At 60.4% G+C, this 19,201-nt stretch overlaps 1 protein-coding gene across 4 annotated transcripts in view; it reads left to right on the top strand.

Annotated features, from left to right (window-relative positions):
- The window catches only part of NOL4L (nucleolar protein 4 like), an 84,830-nt gene that overhangs the window by 48,926 nt on the left and 16,703 nt on the right, over window positions 1-19,201 (top strand). For 2 of the 4 annotated variants that reach the window (XM_029915992.1, XM_029915991.1), the window contains exon 5: window positions 8,121-8,262. In XM_029915992.1, coding sequence (XP_029771852.1) covers window positions 8,121-8,262 — 142 coding nt within the window. Of the gene's footprint in view, window positions 1-6; window positions 143-781; window positions 935-8,120; window positions 8,263-19,201 lie in introns of those variants that run through there. The other 2 variants (XM_029915993.1, XM_029915994.1) reach the window with 2 other exon arrangements.

Here is a 19,201-nt window from a genome sequence, read left to right as displayed (position 1 = left end):
CCGCGGCGGTGCCAGCCCCTCTCCCCGGGCGGCCGCGGCGGCAGCAGCAGCAGCAGCAGCTGGAGCTGTGGGGCTGTCACTGCCGCCCGCCCCGCTTACTCGCCGAGCCCGACCGCCGGTCTCCGCCTCGCCTCCCGCCCAGGTACGGAGTCCGGCCCGGATCCTCGGGATCGGGTCGTTTCCGGGCCCCCGGTCGCCGCCCCCCTTCTCCCGCCGATGCCGCCGGCCGTAGAGCTGCGGTTAAGGGGGTGGGGGAGCTGGGGGGTTCTGGGGAGGGAGACGCGGGGGAGCTTCCTGCGCCGGGGCTGAGGAGGGGGGCGCAGGGAAGCGGCTGCGCCCTGGGCGGAGTGGGCTGGAGCGGGGGGCGGGTGAGTGTGACCGAGTGGGGGAGGCGGGCAGGGGAGGTGCACTCTAGGGGTTTTGGGGTGCCTGAGAGGTGTGTCTCGCGGCAAGTGCCTGGGGGCCGCCAGGCGCACCCCACTCCGGGGCCGTGCGCGCCGCCGGTCCTGGGGGGCGGTGATTGTGTGCGCTGCGCCGCGCCGCGGTATTGTGCGGCGGCCACACCGTTTGCAGCGGGCTCGGCACCGCGTCCCGGGGAGGAAGGCGTTCGCAGGCGGCGGGGTGGGGGCCGGGCTCGGGTTGCCTCCACCGCGGTCGCCGCGAGAAGGGAAGTGGACTCTTTGGGGATATGAGGAAGGGAAGCGTAGAGTGGCAGGGAGGGGCTCCCCGCCTCGGCGCGGGGAGTTGAGGTTTGCAGAGTTGAGCCTACTTCGGCGGGCCCCTGTCCCTCCCCGGAGGGGACCGGGTGCCCTGCTCAGGTGTACCGTCGGAGCGGAAGCCGGGGGCGTCGGTGGCCCCGGGCCAAGAGGCTTTCCTTAATGAAGGGAACACACGGGGTGGGGGCCGCCGGCCGGAGTGAGGGCGCGCGCCCGCGGTAAGTTGGATTTACGCCTCCGCCGGCCGCTCTCCGCTTTCCACCTAGCCCTCCCGGGCCGGACACTTCTCGGGGCGCAGGGTGGGGGTGTGCAGTCCACAGTTCTTATTCCAGCTGCTGGAGTTCAGAAGTGACTCCCTCTCCCTGCTCCCACCTGGAGCTGCGTTTGCCCGAGTCCGGTCGCCCCTACTGGGCCTCGCTTCCTGGGGGAAGTTCTCATTAAGCCTGGCTAATTAGCATTATTCCTGGAGAAAGGTTAAGGTTAGACCGTCCTTTTCCATACCGGGAGGCCCACCCCCCTCCTCCCCATTCCCTTCTCCCTTCCCCCTCCCCAAGAGCACAAAAGCACAAAAAGAAAGTGTGAAGAGGCGCAGATCAATGGAGAAGCCACAAACCCATTAATTCAAATGGAACCTTTTCCCCCCCTCTAAAACATTGATTTTTCTTTCTGTCTGCTCTGAGGGGAGATTAATAACCTCCTGATTTCACCTGAAATGGTGTTTGGACTCTGTGATTTCCTCCTCTTTCTGAGAAGGATTGTGGCTTGAAATAGATTCTCCCTTGAGATAAAGCCCTACTTATCCCAGAATCAGCTGGAAACCCCAGCCTGGGGCCCCCAGCCTACCAGGTGGGGGTGTGGGGAGAGGTGTTCTGGGGCTCTCACAACTCCTCAGGGGAGAACCCTCTGTGTGGTGGGAGTAGGGGTGCCTGGCCCCCTGCTTCTGGGCTGGGGGAGAGACCCCTATATGGCCCAGGTCTCAGGGATAGCTTAGCCCTTATGTAGTAAATTACCCCTTCATTGGAAACCCATTAGGGCCTAAATGTGTCTTTAAATAATATCAAGCTCCTGTCTAATCCATCTCAAGCTGGGCTTGTTTTATGGAGTAGGTTTTAAGAAAGCACCTCCCACACCCACTTCCCCTGGGCTATGTGACATGACCCCATTCAGCACCTTCCGGGAAAACACCCCAGAACTTTCCTCCCAGCTGGGGAGGCAGATTTGGGGAAACTTCTGTGGCCTTGGCCACCCTGGGGCCATGTGGAGCTGGGCTGCCCTGAGTTTCTCAAGAACTTTTTTGTCTTGCCTGGGTTCTTTTCTTGGAAGGAACTCCTGCAGGGGGTTAGCATGAGTGGTTCCTCTCCAGCCCTGCCTTTGGGTGGAAGAACCCCACCCCCCACCCCTTCTGCTGCAACTCTTCTCTCCAGCCATCCTCTTACAGAGACCCCTGTTAATGCCAGGGCCTGGGGTGTCCGTGAGGCCCTCGTGGTGAGGAGTGCTGGGAAAACAGCCAGTTGCCTTTGCCTAGGAAACAAAAGCCCGTTTTACACTCGACACACTAGCAGGAAGGTGTTAAAAATGCTCACTCCCAGCATTCAGGCGTTAGTGACAGCAAGGACAACAGAGCATCTCCCTCTGTATGTATGTTTCTGATGGACCCCGTGCGGACCCTGAGTGCGAGAGCACCTGAAAGGTGATAGGGGATTGGCTGCCTCAGCCCTCCCCACTTCATGGTTCCCGGAAGGGCTTGAGCTCACAGGACTAGTCAGCAGAGGAGGTATGTTAGCAGAAAGGAGTGGAATTGTGCAGGGAGTGTCCCCGGGAGGCTGGCCTCCTCCCCTGGTGGCCAGGTGGGCTCTGCGTGGAGTGTGAAGCGGCAGCCTTGGGACCCCACAGCTCCCAGGAGCTGCAGCTCAGACCACCCTAAGATTTCATCTGTGTAATCCCTTCACTACTTCCAATCCTGGGGGGTTTTCGTCTTCCATTAATAAGCCATCTGATGAACTGAAGGGGTTAAGTTGGGGTCAAATGCGGTTCAGTACCTTCTTGGCATGCTCAGAAGGCTGTGTGTGTAATGCTCGCTGACATGGAGACAAGGGGAAGAGTTGCCTCTTACTGAAGAATTCCAGGGCCCAGAAGGAGCCTGCAGGTGCTGCAGAAGGAGGGGCTCACTTTCTACGTCTTGGTGCCTGCCTGCTTGGGGTAGAGCTAGTCCTGGGGCAGCTGTCCCAGCCTGGCGACCTTTCTGGCAGGAGTCAGAGCAAACAGACTGTGAGGGCTAGACAGAGGGGTCTGTCTCCTGCCTGGCCCAGAAACACCTCTGGCACATCTCTGCTGCCCTTCCTCCCTCCCCTTCTCTGAAACGTACACCCAAGGCTCCTGGTCAGGGCTTATGGCTTACAATTGCACTAAATTCTCAACAAATCCTCCTCCTTTTTTTTTTTTTCTCAAAGCAAGTGGTAGAGATAGAGTTACAGCTGAGAGGAAAGGCCTGGAAAATGTTGTGTGAGGCACGCCCCAGGATCCCTGTCCTGGAGGATGCAAATGGCTCAGCTTCAGAGGCACCAGGAACCTAGTTCCCAAGAAATTGACCCCAGTTGTAAAATAATCAGGTTACTGATAGCACCTGCTCCTAGTTACCCGCCATGGATACAGGCGCGTTTCCACCATTTCCCCTCTGCTCTCCCGTTTTCTCCTCCTCCTAGGCCGGGCAGGGGCTGGTGCTAGTTTGCCTGCAGAGGAGGAAGGGCCTCAGAACCTGGGTGGAGAGAAACTGAACCTGCCCATGAATTTTGGACTGCAGATAAGAGCAGGGAGGGTTTGGTCTAGTTCCTCTCTTTCTGCCCCAGAGTCAGGGCTCCGGGATTGGGGTGTGTCCTAGGGGCCACTGGGTGCTGCTCGCTTGCTCCCCACACATTCTGAAGTTCCCCCTTAAGAAAGGCAGCGACGCCATCGCCTTGAGACCCACAGTGGCTCAGGCCCTTTGGTGCTGAATGACAGGCTTTTATCAACAGGTGGCAAGGCTGTAGGCTTCAAGGTGTCTGAGGTCAGAGGTAAGAGGAGCCAGGAGATGGGGGTGCAGCTGTCTGGTCACTCTCATGGGGTCTGGGGAGAGGTGGCCCAGAAAGACTGTATACATACACTCTTTTATTCTCTAATGAAGATTTCGTTGAAGTTTGTTTACAGAAAGAGAGAAATTTGTAGATCAAATTCCCTTGAGAGTTCAGAAGGGAAAAGCAAGAGGTGCCTGACTCGTGACCTCTGGGTGAGCAGGGAGAGCACCCTAGGTCAACGCACAGGCCCAACAACCTGCCACTCAGAGGGCCACGCTGGCCGCCTCCTGCCGATCCCTGGGGACTGGAGTGCACTGCCCGCCCCGCACGGTCGTGGACGGGCTCTGAGCCGTGTGTGCCACGACTGCCTGTGTGATTAGCCTGCTCTGGGCCTTGGCTCCGGGCCGGGGGCGAGGTCACAGCCTCCCTTTGCAGCTGGGGGCTGCTTGGGGGCAGCCAGCCGGCAAAGGGGTCGCCGTCTGTGTTTCTGCCGGGTTGACTCTGCCTGGTTTGTCCTACAAAGCGGCTACAGCAGCAGTGCAAGCACCTTACACAGAACCACGGCCTTCAGAGCCGGGGCTGGCGCAGCGAGCTGTGAGAGGACTCTTGGGAGCTCAGCAGTTCGCCAGTGATGTGGGGGGGGGGGGCGGTCCGCAGCCCCTTTCTCGCTGGCACTGGCACATGGGGCAGAATCTTTGGCTGGTGTCTGTCCCTAGATGACCAGGTCCTGAAGGAAAGGAGCCTTCGTTGTCTTTGCCCCCGGCACAACACCAGCACGTAGTAGATGTTCAGAAAATGTGTGTCGACTCATTGAAGAGAGAGTGCGCGTGTGGGAGTGTGTGTAAATATAGCTCCATCTCCCATGAGTTTCCTTTGGGTCTCATCCTGAGACACTCTGTCGTTAAGGAGTCTGGCTCTTTCAGTTGGAGGGAGGAAGTGGTGTGGCGGCTCTGTGATGTGGGCTCCGGGTGCTGGCTGCCTGGGTTCAGACCCCGCTCTGCTGCTAGCGGTGGTGCCTGTGGGCAGCTGGGGCACATCTCCCCGGGCAGGTCCGGCATCCTGAGTGAGATAGGCCTGACTCGGTGCCTGCTTTTTTTTTATGGGGCCGCGGAAGGGAAAGCTCATGAAACCCTTGCCCCAGAGCCCCCTGGGTGTTCGCTATCAGGTGATTGCCGGCAGCAATGTAAAGTCTAGCTCATCTCTTCCCAATTGAACTTGGCAGGACAGGGCAGGGTGGAGGAGGTCATTTTGGTAGACAGTTAAGCGATCTGAGTCAGAGAAATCCTACGCTCTTCGTGGGGTGGCCGGCATCAGCAGGGAGACGTTGTAGGACGGTGCGCTGCCTCGGCCCTCCCGGCCACGATCCAGGCTTCACGTGGTCTCCGTTCAAGAACTGTGTGTGGTGGGACCCAGGCCGGCACTGCTGAGCTAACGCCACATCCTCCTCAAACACCAGGATCCTGCCCGGTAGTTCAGCCCGTTCACTGTGTCTCACAGGCCTTGTGGGGGGTCCGGGAAACACACAGCCTGTCCCCCCTTTGGAAGGACGTAAGGTTCTCTGGGGAAACTGAGGGCAGAGCCCCACAGTGTGCCGACGTGCCACAGCTGAGGGGCATGTGCCTGACTGTGGGGGCTGCTGGCACAGACAGATTGCGTAAGAAGAACGAGTGATGGAGACTAAGCCAGAGTTGGTGGGCAAGACAGGCACGTGTTCAGAACTTGCACTGCGGGGCGCCACAGAACGGTGGGTGTCCCGCTGAGGGGGCAGCTGGCCAAGGCAGGCAGAAGGGCGTGTCTGGGCCTTCAGGATTGTGCACATCTGGCTCCGCCACTTGTAAGCTTGTGACCTCCGGCAGTTGCCTTCACCACTTGGAGCCTCAGTTTCTCATCTATAGAATGGGGCCGATAAGTGTACCTACCTTCATTAGGCCCACAGGTGGGCCTGTGGGGAGGCTGAAATGAGTCGATCCAAGGGGAGCACTTGGCACCTAGTGAACGTTGGCATCTGTTCATGTTTTAAACTTAGTGGAGTGAGGGTGGAGTGTGGGCACCTTGAGTGCTGCACCCAGGGGTTCTGACTTCTCCCCGCTCCTGGGTGAGAACCCTGTGTGTTCTGTGGACCGGCTGCGGACAGCCGCGCCCAGACTTATGCGCACCTTGGGAGGGGACACTCCAGTGTGGGGACACTCCCGTGTGGCGCCACCACCCCTGGCCTACCCCTCTGGCCACAGTGGCCTCCTGGCTGCTCCTTGGACCCACCCACATGTCCTGGTGCCTGGAAGGCTCCCTGTGTAGACCTCGGCATGGTAACCTTCCTCACTTCCTGCGGCTTCCTCTCAGATGTTTCCTAACCAGCAAGGCCCTCCTTGGCTACTTGACAAACGCGGCCGCGCAGGCCCCTCTCCCGCCTGCTCTGCTACGTTCTGCTCCACAGCCCACCTCATCGCAGGCTTTGGGTGTTTTTCTGCTGATTGTCCCTGTCCTCCCTGCTGGACAGTGAGTGCCAGAGAACCGGGGCTCTGTCTTGTCCACTGCTCCACAGCACCCAGACAGTGCTTGGCTCATAGTAGGTGCTCAGTAAATGCTTGGTGAATGACTGCATGAAGCATTTTGAGTAGGTGGTGCTTCCGGATGTTAATAGATTCAGTCTTATAAACCATGGGTGTTTCAAGAACACCCAAGAGCCAGGAAAGGCCTTCCTCCCTCAGGTCAGGCCCTGAGCACGGCATGCCCTGGGCAGCCAGCAAGGAGCAAGCAGCCCAAGTGAGGACACGCCTGCCTCTGGCCCTGCACCTCCAAGGGTCTTCTGTCCCGCCAGCCACCCCTCTCACCCTCAGGTTCCATCCTGGGAGCGCAGGGAAGAGTTTGTTGTCCCTTTGTGCCTTTTGTGCAGAGACAGCCTTCTGAATGTGTGCCCCTCGGGTGTGAGAACATAGTCTGCATGAATGTGAGTGAGCAGGTTTTCACCAAGGAAGACTGGGTGGATGTGCTCCTGCGCTAGGAGCAGGGCGGCCGGCGGGACGAGTGGAAGTGTGGGGGTGGGCGGGAGGGGAAGAAGGCATGGGACACCTGGGCTCTGTTCCCTGAGGCTCTGGGTGTGCCTCGTGGGGACCCCTGAGCTGGGCAGAGCTGGTGTGGTGCATTTGGCTGCAGAGGGTACACACGGGCTGCACAGAAGCTGTAAATTCCAGGAAACTCCCTGCCAGCCCAGCGTCGTGGGGGGAGGGGTGGATAATCCACACTGGTTCCCTAGCACTTGGAGAACAGATGTGTCTGCCTCAGGGACAGCCTCCGAAAAAAGTTCGAACCAAAGTGTGTTTGCTCATTATAAAAGAGTCATTTGTGAGGGGGCCCTGGAGAGGAGGCTTTTTGGGGGGGGGGGGCTCTGCCAGAGGTCCTTACCGGGCGCCTACAGATGCCATTGTATCCTGCTAGAGGGTAGAGGGGAGGGGGCAAAGCCAGCTTGAGTGGGGGAGCTGCTGGGTCATCTTTCTTGCATTTTATAGCCAGCTCCCAAACACAGTTGCTTGCTGCTCCTGAAAGAGGCTGAGCCAGAAGGAGGTGGGGTCCCTTCCCACTGGAGGGCTGGATTGAAGGGGCCCCGCCCTGGGGGTTCCCAGATGCCTGGCCAGGGGCTCACGGAAGCCAGCTGGGGGAGAGGAGGCAGGCGTGGTCCTCTCCAGCAGGCCCTCCGGCTGTTTGGAAGGCCCTGCCGGGCCCCCCAGGCCCTGGAGCCAAACCCCCTTTGCAGTCTGATCGGAGCCCTCCCTGCCTGCCCCACCCCCTTCCTTCTCTGCACTCCGGGGGCTGGCCTTTCCAGCCCTGGAAGCTGCCCAAGAGCCTATCTTTGAAGCACAGCAAAGGTTAGGAAGGAGGAAGACAGAAATGTCCTCTGGGCTGGGGGAGTGGGAGAAAGGAATTCCATGCATGCTCCACGGAGCCCAGTCGGACAGCAGCCCTAGTGGGGGCGGTCAGCTTGGCCTCGCCAGTGTCCGCATGTCTTGCTACCCACTTTCGGCTGCCTGTCCCTAAGCAGGGTGAGCCCTCCCAGGGCTGCTGAGTGGGGAGCGGTGGCCCTTGTTTACAGCGCTCCTTCAACCTTGGCTCATGAGGGTAAGAGCCAGGCCCTGCTATCCGCCCTACAGGATGCGAGACCTCATAATTGTCTCAATTACAGACAGCGCCGGCCCGCAGCCCTGGCTTCCGACAGGAACCAGAGCCTGAACCACTTGCATGGGGGCCAGGTTTGGGGGCTTCCAATGCCCACTGGCCCTGGGGTTCACCCAGAATGCTGCCTTGGGGCCGCACAGAGCCTGTCCCTGTTGAAACATCCACCTTCTTTGTCCCCGATCAGGATGAAACTTCTGTGAGCAGTGAAGATTTTGATATGAACGACTCCACATGGATGTCAGCTGACCCACACCTGGCCTCCAGCCTGAGTCCCAGCCAGGACGAGAGGATGCGAAGCCCTCAGAACCTCCACAGCCAAGAGGATGGTGAGTGTCTCCTGGGGGCCAGTGGGGGAGGGGCCGTGCCTGCCTGCAGGGGCCTAGGAGTCTGGGCCGGGGCCTGGGGAGTGGCCCAGGCTGACAGCTGCCCTTGGTGTTCTTGGCATCTCCACCAGTACCCCAGCCCCGGGCTGCAGGGAGAACAAGGCCTCCCAGAGGTAAACGGATGGAGCTCTCCAGGGCAGCAGCCAGCAGCCGTCCTGCCTGCTTGCTTGGCGGGATATGGCTGTCCCAGTTACCGCCACTCAGGTCTGGGAAGGCTAACAGTTGCCTGACCTGGAAGAGCTCAGCTGCCCCGCAGTGAAAGCAAGAGTTAGGCTTCTGCAGCCCAATATGAGGCTATAGGACAGGGTTCCTGCCTGCCACCTTGTGTCCCCTGTGGGTTCCCAGGCCCTTGTGATGAGAAGTGGCCCGGCTGAGGAGCCACCTGGCCTCTTCCCTGGCCCCCACTGCCCTCCAGGGCCAGCCGGGCAGCTTCCTGTGGCCTCCTTCGGAACAGAGGCCGCCTTCTTGGGATGAGAGTGTTGGAGTCATAAGTCAGATCCCAGGGGTCCGCTCTGGAGCACCGGTGTGGAGCCCCCAAGGGGCCAGGTCTCTGGGGCGACAGTGCCTGTGTCCATCCCGTGCAGTTGTGGGGCTGGGGTGGCACCTGTGGTCAGTATCTCTGGAGGGGCTCTGGTTTCTGGGGAGGTGATTGGGGGTGGGGGCTGAGCCTCAGAGATCTGGGGTGTAGAGCTAGCAATTAGGAAGGGTCAAAGGTCGGGCTTGGAATGCGGGAGGGAAGTGCAGGGTTAAAAAGGGGTGTAATGTTAACTCTGTGAAACGGGTTAGCCTTAAAGAGTAAATAAGGGGTAGGAGCCTTGCAGTTTGGGTCAAAGTTCGTCTCCATGGCAGAACCAGCGCCTGCCTCCCAACTGCCCTCTCGGGCCTGAATCCCGCTTTGTCTGGGAGGAGACCCGGCCTGGAGGCGGCTGGGGAAGCTGGGCCAGGGGCTGGGGAGACCAGAGGGTGCTTCTGCTGGGACTGGGGTATAAGGCTGCTGGAAAAGAAAAGACTTTTGTGCACGGACACCTCGTGAGGTCAGCACGACCCCCTCGTGCCGTGAGCCTCCCCACCAGAGCCTCCCAGACCAGTCGCGCCTCCCAGTATTCCCACGGGGTGGGGGCAGCCGTATGCTGCTGGGGGCCGGGGGCTCTGGGGCTCGGAAGTGCCCAGCAGCTGACCTCCCTCCTCATCTGAGCCTATCGAAGGCCACACCCGAAGGCCACACCAAGGGCTGCGCCAGCAGAGCTCAGCCAAGGGTGTAGGGTTATACCTTCCCAAGAAGGATCCAAAACATTTAAAAACAAAACAAAACTCAAGAGTAGTAGGACTCAATGGGGGCTGTATTTCCTCAACTCATTCTTGAAAAAGTCTTACGTTCTTGTTACTCAAAGCCCTCCTTTGGGAGTCTGCTCTTTTGTTGGAGACCTCTCCCACTGAGATTTGGCACTCTGGGGGGTCATCTCCAGGGTCAGGCAGCAGAAGGGGCTGTTTCTGTGGGGATCACCGGGCTTCCTCAGCCTCTGTTGCCCCGCTGCCTGGGGCTTGGCCCTCCGTGAAATGCAGCAGAGAGACTGGGGTCAGCGCATTCTGCAGCTGGTCCCACAAGAGCCTCATGGGGCGCCGACCCCGGGCGTAGTCCTGCTGTCCCCCTCCCGCCACCCCCAGGCCCCCCCGGGTTGCGGGGACTCGGCTGAAGCAGGCTGGCCTGCTGACCATACCAGGGTGTTTATCAGGGCAGGCAGCCAGAGCTGGAGACAGGGAGGATGGTGTTGACTGTGATACCATCAATTTAATTATTTAATCAGAGGCTGCTTCTGGAGGCTGTGGGCTGATGTGCTGGCCAGAGGCCGACCGAGACCCAGTGAGGGGGTCGCAGGCCTTGAGAAGGCCCAGTTGCCTGGCCTGGTCTCTGCTGCCCCTGCTGGCCCCGGGTCTGTTGGTGACTGCTGTGTTTGTCCAGAGCAGTGGGTTCCCATAGGGTTTTGACTGGGCACAGGCCTGGCCTCATGCCCTCCTCCAGCCCCCACCAAGGCTTGCAGCCAGCTCCCCTCTCTGAAGGTGCTTACAGTGCAGACACAAGCTCCCATCAGCGAATCAGTGGGAGACCGCCAGACTACAGGGTGTTCTCATGTCCCCCCCCCCATTGTTAACGGAGGACTGGGGTGGGGCCAGGCCAGGCAGGAGCTCTGGTTGACCCCAGACTCCGAAGCTAGCCATAACCCTCTGTGGTGAGTTGGTGTGTGGTCTCTGGCCCTCCGTCCTCCATGGAACTGGCAGATTGGTGAGCTGAGGCCTAAAGCCCCCATTGTGCGACCTGCAAGGCACAGACTGTGTCAGTCTTGTGCTCTGCTCTGTCCCCGGCGACTCCAGCTGTATGTTTGGCGTGTTATAGGGGCCTGCTAAATGTTTGTTGCCTGAATGAATGAAGAAACAAACATTTATCAAGACCTGTCGCCACCCCCCACAGCCCCAGCACACCATCCGGAGGGGGATGCAGGTCCGCCCTTGTCAGGGACGAGTTGGGTTCTTTGTTCCTCAGGCCATCCCCAGTCTGAGCACCTGGGTCTTTTCCCTCAGCCAGAAAGTGGGGGGACTTCCTAGGCTGTGCCAGGGAGCGTGCCGCCTGTGCCAGGTGGTGCAGCCCAGAACCATTTCAGGAAGCCAGGTAGCTTGCTCACATTCACACCTGTAGGTGTGTGTGTTGGGGCCCTCCTCTTTCCCCTCTTCCTCCTCCTCCCTCCACTCTCCTCCTCCACCACCCCCTCCACATCCCCTCCCTTTGCAGATTTTAACAAAGGCAGATGAAGACTGGGTCCTGGCGGGTCAGAGACCAGAGATGAATTAGCACACTAGCTTTCACCCCTGGGAGCCTGCCTCTGAGGTTTGTGGGGAGTGGGGAATGCGCTCACCCTGAAACATGCACAGTTGTGCTTCCCCCCTGCAAGCCCACCACTGCCTTGGAGGATGCCCTTCCCAGATCTCCTTTCTGCATGCTGTGCCCGGCACCCCGAAATCTCAGCAGCAGACTCTGGGCTGGGGTGGGGGGGTGCTTCCTCGCTGCGGGCTGTCACTGCGGCAGGTGAGTATACCTCCTGCCCCACCTCACGAGACATGGGAAATGAGGAAGAGAATTTGGGTGATCTGCCAGAGGAGGCTGCCCCCCTGTTTCGGCCTCAGCAGGTGGTGGCCATGTGTGAAGTTCCCCAGAAGATGGAGCAGGGGGGAGCCTGGGAACCAAAGGAGCCTCCCCTCACACACACCAAGCTCTGGCTTCTTGGGGGCCAGAGTGATCCAGGCTGTTCCCGCTGCAACCTCTTGCCCACGCATGGACGGGGTCTTTTCTAGACCCACAGCTAAGCCCTATCAGAGGCTTTGGCCTCAGAGTCCAGATGGAGCTCTGTACACATCACAGGTGCCTGGCAAACACTTGGCTCAGGTGGTGCCTTCTGGGGTAGAGGGAAGGTGCCGGAGAAGCCGGCTGTAGTCTGGCATTGACTTGGGACCAGTGAGTTTGTCAGCTGTAATCATGCCCCATAGGTGGGATTATCTGTCTAATGTCCATCTCTCCCCCAGAGAGCATGACCACCCTGAAAGCTGGGACCCCAGCACCCAGCCCAGAGCCTGGCACGGAGCAGATGGGGGCAACTGTCTGTCAAATGAATGAGTGAATGAAAATGTGAACAAGAACACATAACGGGCAAGGGGGGCCCGCAGGCGCCCTGAGCTCCAAATTCAAGGCCGGGCCAGGGCCTGCTCCTTGATTTCCCCTTGATGGGCTCTACTGGCCTCTTGCTCTGCCCCTTCCTGAACGGAAAATGTGAGGCCTGGCCTCCAGAAGGGATGCGAGGGGGTGGGGAGCGGACATTACTCACCTCTCTGGCAGACAGGAAGCCAGCGCCAGGGGAGAGCAGAGGGTCCCGCTTCCCTCTTCCTGCTCCGTCCTCTTCCTGCAGGCCTGTGGGGGTGGGGATTCCGGCCCCTGCCATGTGGCGTCCTGGGGCATTTCAGGGTCTCTCAGATGAGACTGCTCCTCTAGGCCCACGGGACACCCTGGACCTCTCCTCTTCCTCCCTCCAGTGACCTGGGGAGGGGGCTTCCTGCCTGCAGATGGGAGGGTCTGGAGCCTCCCCTGCAGTGCCCATGGCAGGAGGAGGTCTACCCTTCTTTCAGGACTCTTATCAGTTTGATCATAGGGAGATTGAGCCCCTTCTCCTGTCTTTGAGGAGTCGGGCAGAGGGGGACAGGCACAAGAACGGGGGAGCCCTGGCAGGCTGTACGCCTCCTGAGGGTAGGTGTGGCTCTGTAGAAACACGTCTTAGTGGCTTCAAAGATATTACATGTATTGTAGAAATTTAAGGGGGGGAAATGGAGCAAACGAAAAGGGGGAAATACCACTATTTGGGGCATATTATTCTCAGTCTTTTCTGTGCATATAAGTCTTGGTTTGAAAAAAAAAACAAAAAAACCAAGCAAGCAGACAAAGGCGGGGCGGCGTGTCGTGTCCCAGAGCCACCTTTCTTCTTCTTCATGTCATTTGCCTCTCCTGTCAGTGATGTGGCATTTTCTGAAGACTGTCCAGTCATCCCAGTGACTGGAATCCCCATTTCCAAGCCTGCCGGGTGCTCAGAGCTATGACCATGCCTTTCCTACCAGGAAGGACATGTCCTGTCCTGAGGGGGAAGTAACTTGCCCAGACCACAAGCGTCCCTCTGACTCTGGAGCCGGCGTTTGGGTCACTTGTGGGGAAGGACATTCAAGTTCCTCTTCTTCATTGTCACAAACGGTGCCACAGAGAGGGAGCATCCTTGGGGTCAAGGCCTTGCACCAGGATGAGTGTCCTCCTCTGGGCGTTCTCGCCAGCCCTGACCGTGGGGTAGGTGCTCAACAAATGGCTGTCGGACAGCTAGTGGCCGAGACGGGAGCAGAGGAAGCCCGTTGGCGCAAGCGGGTGGCGTTCGGTGCGATGCTGGAGGCGGGTGCAGCGGGCCTGAGGCCAGCCCGGGAAGCTCAGGCAGCAAGCGTGTCAGGAGGGGGCTGGGCAGGGAGGAAGGTGCTGCATGCCAGGGCTGGGGCTTTCCTGGGTCTCAGCTTGGACGTGGCTCCCTGTGGGCAGGTGCTGGTGCTCTGCCGTGGTCTCCTGAGCTGGCCTGCTCGGTGGTCTTCGGCAAGCTGTTGGCTCTGATTCCTGGCTTCTGTTGGACGTAGGACAGGCTAATGTGACCATTAGCCCTGAGGTCCTGGGGGGCTCTTTGAGAGAAGACTCAGGCTTCCTGCCTGCTGACAGGTAGGGCCTTTCCCTACATGCCCTCCCGCCCCACGTCCCTGCAGCACAGTGTGCAGGGGAAGGGGGTGGCTGTAGCCACGCTGCTCCAGGCTCAGTCCTGTCCCCACTCGCTCCTCCTTGCGCCTCGCTGTGGGGCTGGGCCAGTGATGTGCCCTCTCTGGACAGTGGGGTGAGAGTGGGGTGAGGCAATGACAGAGCTCAGCACAGGCCTGGGACGGGGAGGCTCAACAGCGGGTGTGGGGCAATTTCCGCCTAAGTGGGGGGCCTGAAGCAGGGGGCTGTGCTGGAGCATGGGGCGCGGGGGCCCACTGCCAGCTGGCACAGGTGGGCTGGGGGGCTGTCGGCAGGTCAGGGCCTCCCTTGAAAGGCTGAGGGCTTCTCTTCCTCACTGGTCCCAATTTCCAGACTCTTCACCAGCCCCACTTGGTCCTGTTCAGGTCCCTCTGGGTCCCCTCTGCCTCGAGGTCCCCGTGTGGTCCTGACCACAGCTGCTTTATAGCACTGCACCAGTGTTCCTTGGCCCTGCTCTCTACACCTGCCCTGCCTCCACCCCCCAGAGCCTTGCTTCTTTGGAAAGAGAGCTGGGATGGGAGGTCAGGCACTCAGCTTGTCCTGACATCTTGTGAATTCCTGTTGCACACCCCGCCTATATGTGTCGGGGACCCTGAGTCCTCTGAGACCCTGCCCCTGGATCCGGCTGTCCCTGTCCCCAGGCGTCCACACCGGCAGGCAGCTGTGAGGTGTTCTGCCATCCACAGAGAAGGGCCCTGAGCACTGAGGATGCCATGGGAGGGTTCCAGCAGGGGTGGAGGCCGCTCGTGCCTGGGAAGGGGCAGGGGGCTGCACTGCTTGTGAGGAAGGGCTGAGGAGTCGGGACAGGGAGATTGGGACTCAACCGGTCCCCAGCACTGCCCCTGAGCCCTGGATACTTAGTGTGCCCTGTGGATGGTGCCTGCCCTCCCGCAGGCCCACTGCTGGGGTTGGAGCTTCATGTCCTGCGACAGCCAACTCCCTGGGGCCCCAGTGTTTGTGATTGGGTATCCACCTAGGTCACTGTCATGTCAGAGGATTGTGGCCATTTTGCTATGGCCGCCCGGGGGGTGGCTCCTGAGGGATTTGTCCTGCAGTGAGCTTTTAAACTGGGCTTTCTCTCACACCTGTTCATCTTGGCCCTGGCCAGCCCTGGCCCTGCTTGTCCAAGGTAAGCCCGGAAGCTGGGTCTGGACCTCATCCTCTCTGGTTATAGGTCATTCTTCCTCCTTCCAGAGCACGAGCTGTTTGCTCCTAGTTAAGGCTCCAACATCCACGCGGAATGATCCCCCTGCCCTGCCCTCCCCCAAGGAACAGAGAACTGGGGCCCAAGTCCATCCGGGGATTGGCCGTGGGCCACCCTGGCAGTCCTGGGTCACAGGAAAGTGTCCATCATCAGCTGGGTTGCTGTCTGCACAGACAATGCTGGGCTGTCCTGGCCTCCGGCCACTGAGGGGTGAGAGAGGCCGGGAGACAGCACCGAGGGATCCCTTTATCCCAGGAGCAGGCCGGGCCTGCACAGCCCTGGCCTTGTGCGGGCTGCCAGGGTCTCAGGCCCCCAGATGCCCGGTGAGGACATTAGAGCAAGATAGGCCCCCGAGCCTGAGGTGGGGAGGTTGACCTGCAAAGGGAGAGCGTGACACCTCCTCCCCCACCCCCACCCCTGGGAGATTAGCCTGCGTCTGCTGGGCTATCGGGGAGGTCAGAGCCGTCCTGCTCTCCTGCCCCTCAGTCTAGGACGCGTTCGACCCCAGCTCTCCGTGGACCCTCTTCGGACGCAGTCCTGCTGCGCTGGAGAGGATGCCCAGGGCGTGTGGGGGCCTGTGCAGGAGAGGCATGGCCACCGCAGCCTGTCCAAGGGCGGCTTCCTCGGGAGCCAGGAAGTGACCGGAGCCACAGTGGCGTCGTCACTCTGACCTAAGGACTGGGGTGCACTGAACCCAGGCCAGCTTCCAGGAGGGCTTGTGGAGGGCCTTCCAGGGCCCTCAGACACCAGATGCACACACACACACGCATGCATGGGCCTCAGGGCCTGGGCCCTGTCCCGTGAATCATTCACACATGGTGGCCTGAAGTGGCTCTGTTCGCTCTCCGAATGCATGATTTGTCCTGGGGGAGGTGGGTGCAATGGCATCTTGGCTGGAGCTCTGTACGTTGAGTTAGCGTGGATTTCTCACTGCCCCTGCTTGACTTAGAGGGCGGGGCCAGGGAAACACAGACCCAGCCTGTCCGGTGTGGGAGCGCCTCCCGCTGGGCGTATCTGCCTGGTGTGTGTGTAGGGGGAGAAGCCAAAGGGAGCAGGGCGGCGGCCGAGGTGGGGGCCGTCCCATAGTATAGACGGGCAAGTGGAGGCCTAGAGGAGAAAGAGGGCAGGTGCCTTGGGGAATCAGGGGCCCATCTGGGCTTTGCCACGCAGGCCGTGTGATCACCGATGACCTCCCCAGGGAGCCCTTGGCTCCTCCCTGGTACCTGCTGGGGTGCTGGTGCGGATCAGGACCAGTGAGTACGCCTGGCACCTGACACTTGACATCTCCCCCACTGAAGGTGGCAGCCGTCCCCTGTGCCCTGAGGCCAGCCCTGCTCCGGCCCCTTGCCCCTAAGACCGACTCACGAGGGGCTCCCACACCAAGAGATGGGATTTCAGTTTTAGGGGAGAACCTAGGTCCGTGCCGTCTGATAGATACTATGGCCATAGGTGGCTGTTGGAAAGGCCCCTGCAAATTGCTGCATGTGTGAAATACACACGGAGTTTCAAAGATGTACGAAAAAAGAATGTAACGTAGCTCCGTTTTAACACAGTATTGACTACTTGTTGAAATAAGATTTTGACTATATCGGGCTAAATAAAATAGATCATTAAAATTCATTCTCTCTGTTTCTTTTCACTTCTTAAATGTGGCTCCTAGAAAGCGGGAACCTCCGTGTCAGGCTCACATTCTGTTTCTGTTGGACAGCGCTGCTCTAGCTCTGAGGGCCCGGGCGTCGGTGCCTGCTTAAGGAACGACCCACAAAAGGCCAGGCAGGAAGGCGATGCTGTGGAGTAGAGGTGCCGGCGTCTAATGCCAGTGGCATTAGGAGGCAAGAGCGGAGCCTGGTGGGGAGCTCGGCGGTGAGCAGGGGCCTGACAGCGACAGTGGGGCAGGCACCTCATGTGGCCCTGTCACCCAGGATGGGGGGACCCCAGCGAGACCGCCTCGTCCAACTCCTCTGTGTCCCCCGTTTGACCCCAAGGCCCTCCCCCTTCCTTCCGGGAGGAAGAGCCGGGTAGCCTGCCAGGAGCCTGGTGCTCCTGGGAACTATGCATCATGTAAACATGGCCCAGGCCACTGGCCTTTGTCAGAGCAGGCGGGGACCGGCCCTGGGGAGGTGCACACCCAAAATCAGAACGCAGCCCAGGAGGAGGCCAGGCCGGCTCTGCAGACTCCAGGGCCTGCCCTGGTGTCTACACCGCCCCAGCCCATGGTGGGGCTGCTGGCTCCAGCACTCTATACCCTCCTTCCCTCCTCCCTCCAGCCCAGCTCTTTTGTGTGTGAATTATTAATGCCCCCTCCCCTCCCCTGCCTGGCCGCTTCTGTGACAGAGCCCACGGAGGAGGGGGCACTGCCTCAGCCGCCGCCCCTCTGGCCACAGAAGGCAGCCTGCACTGGGCATGGCGTGGCCACATGCCCGGCCCGTGGTCTCAGTGATGGGGCATCCTCCCACCTTGTCCCAGCCCGCCTCGGGAGCTGGTGCGGGTCACCCACTGGGAGAGGGTGCCGCTGGCTGTGGCCCCGGAGTCCGGTGTGGCGATTGGTGGCTCGCACAGAGCTGGGCTTGTGCGGGCTGCGGGGCGCTGGCGCCCACATAAGGGCATTGTTTGCCGAGGTAAAAGGGGTTTTTGTCTCCTTCTGGAGACGGGACAGAGGGAGGAACAATTTCCCCCATTCATCCCTAATTCCCCCATTTGAATAGCAGCACATTGCCCCACGTTAAATAGCCGGGCACCGAGGTCCTTCCCTGCCCGAGGCGTTCCGGGCACAGGTGGTGGGCCCCGCGGCCTGCCCCAGGCGGGGAGTTGTCCTCGGCCGGAGCCGGGGAGGCCAAGCTTTGTGGAGAAGGGGTGCGTCCCCGCGGCCGCTCAGCGCACCCTTCTCTCTGCTGCTCACACAGTCAGTGGGGGCAGTCTTGTCCCGCTGGACTTGTTCTAGGCCCCGGCAGCCTGGCCTCGCGTGGGGTGTCTGTCCTGCCACAGCAGCACAGATGAGGACCGGTGGGCACAGCAGGGTCACTCCAGGAGGGTCTGGGATGGGTTGGACCAGAACATGTGTCTGCCCAGAGAGACCCATGGCTGGAGGCCCGACTCCCACACTTCGTGTGTCGGGGCCCCTGCTGCCCGTGGGGCCAGCTGGGTTCTTTCACAGGGTCATAAAGTGTCAGAGCCCAAGAGGGCGTCAGCGGCAACTCCCTGGACTGCAGATAAGAGGAGCGAAGGAGGCGGGCTGTGCCCAAGGTCGGGAGACAGCGAGGCCCGCACCTGCTTCCCCTGCCCCGGCCCCGCCAGCCCCGTTCGGGCATGGGTGTGAGTACGTGTCTGTGTCTCCTTTAAATCACACTTTTTTGGAGGGCGTGGGGAGGAGGGAGGAATAGGGAGCAGACGGGAGCCCAGTGTGCCTCAGCCTGGGGCGCTGACGCTCCTCTCTGCTCCTTCTTTCCCCAAATGGTGCCAGGCTGCAGGGGCGGGGGCTGCCACCAGCCCTTCCTGCAGGTACCGGCCACCTCTGGACTGGGCTAGGGGGACAGACCCAGGGCTCGTGCTGGGCCACAGTGAGGGACAGCCTGGCTTGGGTGCCCATCCCTGGGCCCCTCCCACAGGAAGGATCGCTCAGGGACTCCGGCTACCTTCCCCAGTAAGGGGACTGTTGGCTCCTGTAAGCAGAAAGTCTGGGTTCTTCTTTGGCTTTCGGCAGGGATGGACTGAAGGAGGGGGGTCCCTCCAGCTGTTCAGCCCTGCCGAATGGGCTTTGCAGCCCTGGGAGCTTGGGGGAGCACTTTTTCCCCAACATTTCAGCCAGAGCCCCAGGACTGACTATCGTGGGTCCAGCTGGTGGTCACAGGCCCACTGACCGCCAGGATGGGCCGTGCTGACTGGCCAGGCATGGGGCGCATACTTACCCTGGAAGACTCGTGGTGCCCTCCCTGGAGGAAGGGATATGGTGTCTGGAGAGGCAGGAATGACGTGGGCTCACCCAGCACAGCCCGGCTAACCCTGGGCCTGCAGCGCTGGGGCAGCTGACACCGGGAGGGGTGCTGGGCACAGGCCATAGACACTGTATGTGAGAGGTGATTAAAATGGTCTGGGAAAAGTAGGTAAAGGTGTCAGCCTGTCAGAGTGCGGGCAGGGAGGTCTTAGGGAGAAGGTGACCTTGGAGCATATCCCTGAAGGGGAGAGCAAGCTGGGAACAGTGTGTCGGAAGCGGAACAGCAAGTGAAAAGGTACGCGGCTGGCACAGCTGGAGTGGGTGGCAGCAAAGGCCCCCTCTGGAGGGAGCCTGGCTTCTACTTAGGAAGCCATAAACTCCATCCACACAG

This window comes from Suricata suricatta, chromosome 12, assembly GCF_006229205.1.
Source record: "Suricata suricatta isolate VVHF042 chromosome 12, meerkat_22Aug2017_6uvM2_HiC, whole genome shotgun sequence".
In the NCBI taxonomy this organism is placed as follows: Eukaryota; Metazoa; Chordata; class Mammalia; order Carnivora; family Herpestidae; genus Suricata; species Suricata suricatta.
This window is presented reverse-complemented; position numbering and strand designations above follow the sequence as displayed.